An 11,504-nucleotide genomic window follows, 5' to 3' on the forward strand; every position below is an offset into this window, starting at 1 on the left:
CACACACACACACACACACACACACACACACACACACACACACACACATTTATATATACACATTTATATATACACATTTATAATTTATATACACATATATCTTACGGATTTTATGTACGAAATTTAATTTAAAATTACCATGAGCTTTTCGGTAAAGGAAATCTGCACTTCGAAGAACGTTCGAAACCTCCGAAAAACTGTGCCGGATCTAAATTGATATGTTTGGAAACCATACACACATTTATATTTATATATATATATACATATATATATATGTACGAAAAAGGTCTTATTTGTAATTTGATTGTAGTCTATAAATTTTACTTACAATAAACTATGAGACATCAAATCTCTTTTATCTTCCCGTGTGTCATAAGAGCAATGTTGTACGTTAACTTATTTAACTGCAGCATGTTCGTTATTTTGATGAAAAATCATAACAACTACTGATTAAGATAAGCATATACGTTCATATCAGTAGTTTAATAAAATTTTATCGATTTCTACATTCTACCAATGCTATTACAATGTATTGACTACTGTTGTCCAATTTTAAACGGTTTTTATAATTTCAGGTCTTTACAGACTTTCGATAAAGGTGAAACCGCTGAATACTCTGAGGAAATGAGGCCGGATGAGGAATCGGAAAATGAGGGTAACAAATTATCTAATCGATTCTACACATTAAATGCTGATATGCGATGTAAGCGACGATATAAATGTTTTTAAACCGTACCACTGCTGTAATTAGTGATGATTAGAGTTGCTTACCCAATAAAGTTATGTAGGCCCTGACAGTAATTTATACAGCAATCTGGAGAGTACTCTGAAATATTACAGAACGATTGTTTGTCGATCCCGCATTACAAACAATTCTTTATGTAGTGAGAGTTCAATCTAAAGTAGTCTTAATGCACTTGAAACTTTCTTCATAGTTATTTATAAGTTAGTAAAAACAATGTTTTTATCCATTGACTTACAAATAAATGGACGACGGGTCTAATACAAAAATCACGAAAAAAATGTCCCAAGTCAACCTATATAAACGTAGTGACATGTAAAGGAATATGAAAAAGCTAAAACGTTGAATTTAAATTGTAATGTCGTCGCAGTACTGTCTAATTTTGCTTGCTTCGCTGTCAGTCGAACAAACGAGGACTAAAGCGTGAATGACGCTCTGTGTACGATTTTAACGCCCTATAAGTTCAGACACTTTTTAGCGCGGACCCGACGTCCATATAATTGTTTGTCAATGTCAAATCGATAAAAACATTGTCAATGTTTTTATCGATAAATTTTCAGATTTATTTAATTTAATATTATCGACTTAATCAATCACAGGCCAATGCTAAGAAACTAACCACCTAGTAGTCCATATTAACCAGGTCCAACGATTGAGTAAAAGAAATTGAAATACACAAAATTGTAATTATTTGTTAGATGGGTTTTCGAGCGTGGACGAAGCATCTATGTGGACGTCTGGTGATATCAACAAGTTCAAGGAGTCTGCTGGCGCCGGTGGAGGGAAGCTCACTGTAGGGCATGGAGAAACAGTCACCGTGCGTGTGCCTACGCACCCGCGCGCCACTAAACTTTGCTGGGAGTTTGCTACCGACAGCTATGACATTGGTAACTTACTCCTATTAATATAGCAATATCAAGATCACCACTTGGTACTGTTTAGACATACTTATTTCGCTTTCACCAGTATACGTTATTCAGTAGACTTATACTTGCTCGGTCTTTAAAGTGAATAAATGGGTCAACTGAACTAGTTCGGTCTTCTAGTTCTTTTAGTTCGTCTTGTACTTGCTAGGAGATCGAATGAACGCTCCAAACTAGTATTTTTATTCAAATTAACTACATCAGACTTCTAGTACTTTAGATCAATATTACATCTTTAATTAAAACTACAATTTTATATGAAATCGGCACTACTTGATTAATCTGACAATTACAATTGTGTCTTTGAGTGTTACGTATTATAGACTTAAACTGGCTGACAACATCCACTCGTACATCTCACTTGAATTTGTACTAAAAGCCGTGAAACATCGCTTATTATCCAGTTCCTACTGAACTGAATTGAGAATCGATAAAGGCTATGGAAGGAATACATTGAAGAGTTATTTCACGATCAACATTTCGAGTAACGATTACATACGTGCACAACAAACTGGACCACCTATTACGAAGGATGAAATTTCCCACGCAATCCAATCTGCAAAAAGAGGGAAAGCAGTGGACTAGATGAAATTGCCGTCCAAATCCTAAAATTATTAGAATAATAACACATGGATATTATATTCCTTCAGAATGGCTCCACCTTATCTTTATAGCTTTGCCAAAAATTAGCACCATTAATGAGCCACATCCTGAAAGTGTTTCTCAAGGTTATGCATGAAAGAATGAAGTGTGAAGATAACATTTGGAAGAGACAGTTCAGTTTTAGAAATGGTTATGGAACACTTGACGCACTTTTTGGGTTAGAAAGTACTTATGCAACGCTGTTGAGATACGTATGGATGCGCCTACATGTGTTTCATCGACTATGAGAAATCATTTGATTATGTGAAACATGACAAGTTGATAAAGATCTTGGAAAAGATAGGCCTAGATTCTAAAGACATCTTAGTGATTAAAAATATTTACTGGCAGCAGATAACAAATGTACGCGTAGAGCAAGAACTCACAGATGATGTGGAGCCAAGCCAAGCCAGGAGTGCCTTTATTAAAATGAGCCACCTCCCTGGCAATAGTAGTCTCAAACTATCGACAAGATGCCATTTAGTGCGGTGTTACAGATTTTCTATTCTTTTGTACGGAATAGAAGCATGGACACTAAGTATACGGTTAGAAGCCTTCGAAATGTGGGTTTATCGAAGAATGTTGAAAATATTGTCGACGGATAGTCACCAATGACAACGTATTGCAGAGGATGCACAAAGGCGTGCAGTTCCTGAAAATAGTAATAATTATAACATTTTTATTTAAAAAAACCGACCTCAAAAGTGCGTGGAATTACATCTATTTGCCTAAGTTTTATTGAAGTCGGTTACCGGAAAGTGCGCGAAACCGGATTTATCCACTAGTCTGGCTTTTTTGAAGATGGAGTAAAATGACAGTTCATTACGCAAAAGTATTATCGCGCTTGCAAGCAGCTAGTGATTGCAGTCGATAAATGTTACATTTACTATTGACTGAATGCTGATTACGCTTATTTATGAATATATAGCCGACCTTGTTTCATCTGAATCATCGTCGGCTCATTATTCGTCCAACTGCTGGGCACAGGTTCATTTGAATTGAGAATTTTAAAAAAATCATGCAAACGCGCGTTCGTGAAACGCGGCGCTACGCGATTTATAGTCAACTGCATCGATGCAACGCGCGACTGGATCGATACAATCGCTTATAAATCACAAGTGTAGCGATCCAGTCGCGCGTTTGCATCGCTGCTGAAAGTCGCGCGTGTGTCTAAAGGTAGACGATTAGCTACGGCATCGCGTTTGCATCGCTACTAAAAGTCGCCGTGTGTAAGATCTACGCAACGCAAGCGCTTCCTAGTTTCTACTGAACTAGAAAGACCCGTGAACTATTAAGATCGTGCTAGAGAAACTAGTTCATTTCGGTTAGTGTCAGTAATTCTTCCTAACAGTTCGTAGTTCATTAATTAGCCTATTAATCATCATCATCAGCATCAGCCGGAAGACGTCCACTGCTGAACATAGGCCCCCCCCACATATTTCCAGACCAGCCGATCGGATGCGACGTGCCTGTTCATCAGTTCTTGAAAATATAGAGTTGATTTTTGATGATGTATTTATCTGTATTGTTACTATTGTCTAATCATTAGAACGTATCCCTTCAGGTTTCGGCGTGTACTTCGAGTGGAGCAAGTCTCCAACGACGGAAGTGACAATTCATGTGTCAGACAGTGACGAAGAGGATGATATTGAAGAAGAAAGCTTTCCTGATGATGGCAAGTTATTTGTTCTGCGTCTGCTTGATTGGCAGCTTGCGTTTTCATATTTTACAAAAACTAATTTAAATGAAATGTCTTTCTAATCAAGTGCAGTTTACACTTTTTAACATTGTGAAATTTGAGTAGTAACACATTACAGGAATGGGATTGGCTAAAGGAATTGGAAGGAATTGGAATTTTCTGGTTAGTGTTCTGTACCTAATTTCGGTGGCAATTTTTATTATCTAAGTATTCTAGAATATTATCGTAAAGTATTATTTAATATTCGAGCTTAGTATCCTGTAATCATCGAGTATATAACCAGAAATAAAGACGAAATAGGGGCCATATATTCCAGGTAACACATTAGGGATACAGCTCTTATAAATATCAACTCTCGTTTGCATCGAAATATAGACAGGCCATCTACTGACCTGTGATGATAAATGATGTTTCGTCTCTATTTCTGGTTATATACTCGATGCCTGAAATATTATTTAATATTTTATGGCAACATACTAGAATACTTATTGCCACCGGAATTAGGTAGAAAACACTAACGAGAAAATAACACTATCATGTGTAAAGAAAGTAAGACGTGAAAAGGGGACCGCTTTGAAGTAATGGTCACCCTTTCTTGATCGTGGTACTAAAAGGAGGATCTCAACTATTCTCAACTGACCACTCGTTACCCTTACATACTTGGAGGGACATTACTCACGATATAAGTTCGGAAAACTATGCAACTAAATTAATATCAAATCAAATATTTGCAGAGGTGATAGGCGCGGATGGTGTACTCCGCTCCGACCTGGAGCAGGGCAGTGAAAAACGCACGCTCACTGGGCATAAGCCGCCTGTCAGTCTTGTCGTCCCGATCTACCGCCGCGACTGCCACACTGAGGTACTGTTATATGGAAAACGCCCTATGTGAACTCCTCAGTACTTATCAATACCACTAGATGGCGTCACTAATACTTAATGCACAATACAATACAATTTGTTACATGTTTTTTCTTAAATTCGGAATTTTCTAATTTTTAATTTTCACTCAAAAAATACAGATGTTGAGAAAAAAATTACAGAATTTACTGAAATAATTATAAAAAAATATAAAATTTATAAATATGTATACTAAATAATAAAAATTATAAAAAATGTAGAACATTTTTTCGAAATAAAAGATGATCTGATAACTCAACTCAACTGCCTCCGTGGTCGAACGGCTACCATGCCGGACTGCCACCCAGAGGTCCCAGGTTCGATTCCTGGGCCGGAAGAAATATTTGTATGGCCTACATTTATTTCTCTCGTGAGTTTGGGTGTAATTTGTGGTTGTCTATGTGTGTCCATGGCATCCGCGACACAGGTTTTCCCTAGTGCGGGGCTATGTTGAGTGTGTACGTTATTATTATTATAAATATGTGTTTATGAAATGTATATCTTATAGTCAGATATAATTTGTTATGTAGTTCTTAAACAATTGATATCCAACTGCATGGTTGACCCCAGGTACAGTATATAAATATATATTGGTTTTATTTCAGGTATATGCTGGATCACACACGTACCCCGGCGAAGGTGTATATTTACTTAAATTTGACAACACGTACAGTCTATGGCGTTCCAAGACATTATACTACAAGGTTTACTACACCCAGTAAAAAAGGATAAAATATAGTTATTTACTATTAATAACCATGACATTTAATACTGGAATTGCTATATTTATCAGGCAAAGGGCATTTTTCATTTCACGCGGATTTTGGTGGTAACCTTCAAAAAGGTTATATGGTACCATGGCAAATAGGATATATCTTGATAGGAAAAATGTGAAAACTAAAAAAAGGGTTTGCAATCAAATTATGTATAGTGCGCTACATATAGTAGAGCTTACGCCCTCGTTGCCAAAAGCATCTTGCGTCTATATAGCACATGTTACATCTCTATTATATTCGCGTGCCAATTAAAACCCGCGTGACAGAAAACAGGCTCTAGTACAATGCTTGAGCGTTTTGGAGTTAAATTTGGACCCTTGTAATGTTGCGTATTTTTGATGTCTTCACTGTGTCAGAACTCTGTACTAGTGCCTTCATTTCAGGGTCTAAAAATAACTTTTTTGGGCTGACCGACGAATTATTGTCATCTGTCTGTCATGCCACATTACAGTATTTTCTAAAGTCCAAGCTTCGAATTACCTTAATATGTTAAAAAACGGGCGACTTTAATTATATCGATAAGAGGTCCCGCTATAACGTTACTTCAAAGGACGATGACCGATGCAATATGGAGGCATGCCCTAATCTTAATCTGGCATGTCCATAAGCTACACATGGCGCATTATAAAGCACACAGGACCTAGATTATGAATCGGTTCCTCGGTTTTCATTTATTTAATAAAAAACTACTTTTTCTAACCTATAACTGTCAAATAAAAGTCAAAAGTTATAGAATTACTTTCCATGTAGTAGTAGTATATTGAGAAATAATATCCAGTTGTGCTTCAGTAGGGAAGCTTTCCCGTCTAGTTGTAATCTCCCAAAAAAAAAATCCTTTAAAATAAGGTATATTACATCACAAACATCTGGCAACACTGAGCAGTCTCTCACCTTGGAAATGAAACATAATTTTTTTTTCATTCAAAATAAACTACAGCTTTGATGAGTTCTAGACTATTATCAAAAATGTAGTTTTAATGAATGCAGGATGATTAAAAATATAAATTTGCTGAACATGCTAAGCAAGATGAGGGCAGTAATGGTCATCATCGTTTAAACCATATTTTTAAACTGTTGAGATACTTAAAAGTTGAATTGATAAGGTAAGTACGGTTAGGATGCCCGCATACTGGGAAGTACATGATCTCAACAAAAACATCCGATCAGTCACGCGTTCTAGAGACAAGGTGTCCTTAATATTTAGAGACACACTGTGTCTCTAGTACGCAGCCGCCTTTTTAACAACTATTTTTTTCTTAATTTATTAAAAAATGTATTAAAAAAAAGCAAAATATTTAGAGACACACTGTGTCTCTAGGGCTTGTGACGGAATATTAAATGTCACTGAGTAGTGACATCTTAACTGATTAATAAGTACCTAGGAATCAAAATAAATTCCTTGCTACTGCCTAATCGTTGAAGTTGTCGATCAGTATTAACCGACAACATATTTATATCAAAGTTTAGTGGCCGCTATTATGGAAATAATAATAATAACTTTCACTTGCTCTACCGAATTTATGATATCAAATTATAATTATAATAAAATAGTAATACAATTTTCGAAATCCGTAGAACATCGAAGCCTGGATTTTAGTATAATTATTATACTGAGTAATAATTTAATATCATATTATATAAAGACTATTTGAAATACTGCATTTTACGGATAACTTATTTTTACATATGCAGGAACTGCACCTTCTAAGTCATTTCGGTAATATTATTAATTTATATTCAAAGTATTGTGAACGCAGACTTATGTTCCATATTTAAAATGAATTTTCCTTAGTGTACAGAAAAATTGTGACCCGCCGATGGTCGGCCAGGGGCATGAATGTGCCAGAATAACCGCACGTCGTTTGTATTGTTGTGTAATAACTGTCGCTAACTTTAATCGTGGCAAATAAATTAGTTTTTATGAATTACTCTTATATACTAAAGTCATATTACTATCAAAGTTTTCTTGTCCTTAAACAATTGCACCTTTAAACCAAGCTTTTCAAAGTTTTATGGATATTTATTTATAATAACGTTAATGGCATTTAGTTGTGATCAGAAAAATAAAACTGTAGTGGCCAATGTTTAATAGAAATTGTTATGACCACAATTTTTTTTTTAAAGTTATGGTCTCTAGAAATATTTGCGCCATCAGTCGACGCCATTTAGGCGAAAGGTCTTCTATTTGTCGAAATGTATAGATAGATATTCACACACGTTTTTCAATGCTTATTTTGTTTATGGGTATTATAACTATGATCATAGATATATCCATAAAGAACTTTATATGTGAACGCTATAAAGACCAGTTAGGAAAATTAGTAGCAAAAATAAGTAGCACAGGCGCTACATAGCGCGGATGGTCATCATCGGCGTGATGTAACCAAATTAGATATTGTACCATTTATTACGGGAAATTAATATATTTTTTTAAACACCCGTGCAATAAGTAACTAATTTATTTAGAAACTATTTTATTTCTTATATTAAGAAAAGGCATATTATGCTATGAAATTTCGGTTATAAAAAGAACCCTGTGACAACATTGACCGCACCGTAATACTTATACCGCTATACAGCTGACTTTTTAATCACCAACCAATTTTTTTCTACGATTGCATGTCATTAGAAGAAAAGTAAATACAGTCTGAAAAGAGTAATTATAGGTTAAACTTGTACAATAAAATAATTTTCGACTTCATTTCAGTGAACGTCCGCGATTTGTTGTGATGTGTCATTACCCATTGTATTAAGGGTGAAAGTTTTAATAGAATCCGGAGACTACACTACGATGCAGAAAATATTCCTCACACCCAAACCATTAGTTGCTAGTCAAAGGCTATTAAATCATGGCCAATTGGCGACACCTTCTTACGCTGAAGGTTGTAGTAAGCTGTGACTGCCAGTGGGGATCGAACAAATCTTATTTTTAAGGAGCACTTACAGAGAGAGGTGCGAGATGCGAGATGCAGCATGACGCTTCGACGTAAGACAATATGCAGTATCAAATAATTCGATTAATAACGGGAATATTCTAGGAGAACTACACAAGCCTTGTTCAATTTAAGAATCCTAAGCCTATCAAAGTAATAAGGGCGCAGGTGCTGGCGATCCGGAATGTTTAGTCGTATGCACGCGTTTGTCAACTAACGTACACTTTTTTAGATAACTTAGTAGTGCATCTTAATATTTTTATTACTCTTCACCATAGATGTAAAATATTAAAATTTAGTTGTGATTATTTAGTATTTGGCACTATTAAACTGTTACGTACAAGATCTAAGCATATAGCCAAATATTGACCTAGTAACATACTATTGCAATATGAAGAAGGTCGCCTTCTGATACGATATTTGATCTGCAAAAGAGGCGCGCGCATGGCGCGACTGTGCGCTGCTGCTGCGCTTCTAAATATTGTATGAAAATTAGTAGTTGCGCGGCTCCAGCGCCACTGCAGCGCTTCTATATACTTTTGACTGGACTTCACAGTCATAAGCCGTATGCGTCATCTGGTGAGCACAAAACTAGAGCCCGTTATTATAGTGTTGAGTGCACTCAAAATTTCAGTATGATAATTATTTTTCTGATCAACTATTTTTGTAACTGGTAGTCACTTACTACGTGCTAGTATTAGTAGCATTTACGTCTAGAGTAGTAATTACGTATGTGTTGTAGTATGAAATCATTTCAATGCGTATCGGCATCACACCCTTTTTAAATCAATATGCTATTAATTAAAACTCGCCAAATCAAAAGAAATTAGTCCTTAGCGCTCCGTATTATTAATAATAGTACGCACAGTCAACATCAAAATAATCTGACCAGTGAAATAAATAAAAAAATATATACATCCAAAATGATTAACTAGGTATAGTTTCTGGGCATTTTACAAATTATGACTTAGTCATAGAATTAAGGAACCCTTACGTGTTTATATTATTGCACAAAGATTGAACAGATAAACATCGAAGGAATTTTTCTTGAAAAGTGCTTTAATGAAAAATCAATGCGTATTGAGTTAATCGACATTAAATAAATTTTTGTTAAATGTGCAGATGTTTTGTGTACTCTGAATGTATAGCTTAAATTTACCATTTAATGTTAGGTGTTTTAGATTACTTTCACGGTTTATTCAAGCTAATAATTTACAAGGCCGCGCTATATGCGAAATTTTTAAGAACGAATTTCTTCTGAAAATAACAGTTGATATCAAATGCCAACTTCGTGGCCTATAAGTGTGCTGTCAGTTTATACACCTTTTATCAAACCACGCGCACAAATTGTGATGTTGACTATGAACCATTGCGGCAATAAAGTAGTATTGATTCATGATAATTACCACCAAAGCTAATCCAACGTTTGCTTTCGCAGTAACTTTATATGAATTTTCTAGGGCACACATTGAGATTTGATAACTGTTCAACCAATTCAATAAAGTACGTTAGCCATTAGATGACCCTAACATTTAGTCAAAAGGCGTGTTTTCATTGGTAAGCGAAGCGTCCTCGATAAGATTGATTTTTGAATGTTTGTATTCATAGATATTTTAAATGAGAATTTCTATGAATTAATTTTAAAGACCGGCTTCACTTGCATAACCCTGCAACTTGCTGATGGAAACATGTAATAATTATTACTTCTCTGTGTTCGATGTATACATCTTAATAAGTATGGTATTTAAAAGCCAGTTTTAGGAAAAGTATGAAAGTTTTCCATTGTTAATTGGAGAATAGTATTGTAATGTTTAACCTGTAAACTTTTCGGCTTACTTTTATTCTTAATCCACTTACCGATTATTAAGGTAGTCAAATGTTATTTTAATGTAACTGATTTTATCGTCAAAATGTTCTATCTGTGTTATTCACCTAAGTGTATTGTTTCTAGAAGGAATTTTATGATATTGTGGAGTAAAATAAATATGTATGTATAAACCGAGTTCTTTTTAACCGACTTTGAATTCGACTCATTCTCAATTCGACTGCTTTTTTTTTGTATGTATGTTACGTGATAACTCAGGTATTTGTGAACCGATTTTCATAATTCTTTTTTTGTTGGAAAGAGTTTTTAATTTTGAAGAAAATCATCCACCTCTAAGGGTGACAGTTCACGCATGAAGATTCATTTTTATAAATAGCGCCTAAATTTTATTATTATAAGCAAATTTTAATGGTTGGTTTTGCTATTCTCCAATTCAAGGCGTTTTTCTCTCAATATACTTTGAGTAGTGAGAACCGATTTTTAGTATATTCCGTATAGTGGCGAACTAGGGGATGAATCCGGGTTTGCGCACTTTCCGGCAATCGATTTCAATAAAACTTGGTAATTATATGTAATTCCACGTACTTTTGAGGTCGGTTTTTTTAGTACTCTGTACCGAGATTATTATTTAAACGTTCTCTCTAAATAGGAAAAGTATCACATTAACCGTGTTGCGTTCACATCGATGATCGAGAAAGGCGCGGTTTCTATATAAATCGACTTATCAAAATAAACGCGATCAGAACATGCAAGTCGTAAGAACAACTGGGCTTGTGGATTATTTGATTCAATAACTGGGCGAGGTTAGGGTTCAGCCTCGTTGATTTTTTATGGATTGCGGATATTTAGTATGAAATACGAACCGATCGTATTTTAATATCGAAGAATGAGGTCAGCAGATCGTTGCAATTGTTTTCAATTTTTTGTATAAGAAGTGATGACACTACAGCAATCTTATTCATAATTCATTCATTTATCGCAATCATGTTGCTGTACATTTAAAAAAATCAGTACCTAACATGAACCGTAACGTATTAAACATTCAAATTAGTTAATTATTCTAA

General features: G+C 35.0%; 1 protein-coding gene across 1 annotated transcript in view; it reads left to right on the forward strand.

The window, feature by feature from the left end:
- LOC113238467 (Golgi resident protein GCP60) overlaps nt 1–10,691 on the forward strand; it is a 20,962-nt gene extending 10,271 nt beyond the window's left edge. The window contains exons 5-9 of the mRNA XM_026475293.1: nt 576–655; nt 1,441–1,629; nt 3,872–3,982; nt 4,741–4,868; nt 5,512–10,691. Coding sequence (XP_026331078.1) covers nt 576–655; nt 1,441–1,629; nt 3,872–3,982; nt 4,741–4,868; nt 5,512–5,628 — 625 coding nt within the window. The 3' untranslated portion in view covers nt 5,629–10,691. The remainder of the gene's footprint in view (nt 1–575; nt 656–1,440; nt 1,630–3,871; nt 3,983–4,740; nt 4,869–5,511) is intronic.
- The last annotated feature ends 813 nt before the right edge of the window (nt 10,692–11,504 follow it).

The sequence above is a fragment of the Hyposmocoma kahamanoa genome, unplaced genomic scaffold, assembly GCF_003589595.1.
Source record: "Hyposmocoma kahamanoa isolate Upper Pololo Valley unplaced genomic scaffold, ASM358959v1 96017, whole genome shotgun sequence".
In the NCBI taxonomy this organism is placed as follows: domain Eukaryota; kingdom Metazoa; phylum Arthropoda; class Insecta; order Lepidoptera; family Cosmopterigidae; genus Hyposmocoma; species Hyposmocoma kahamanoa.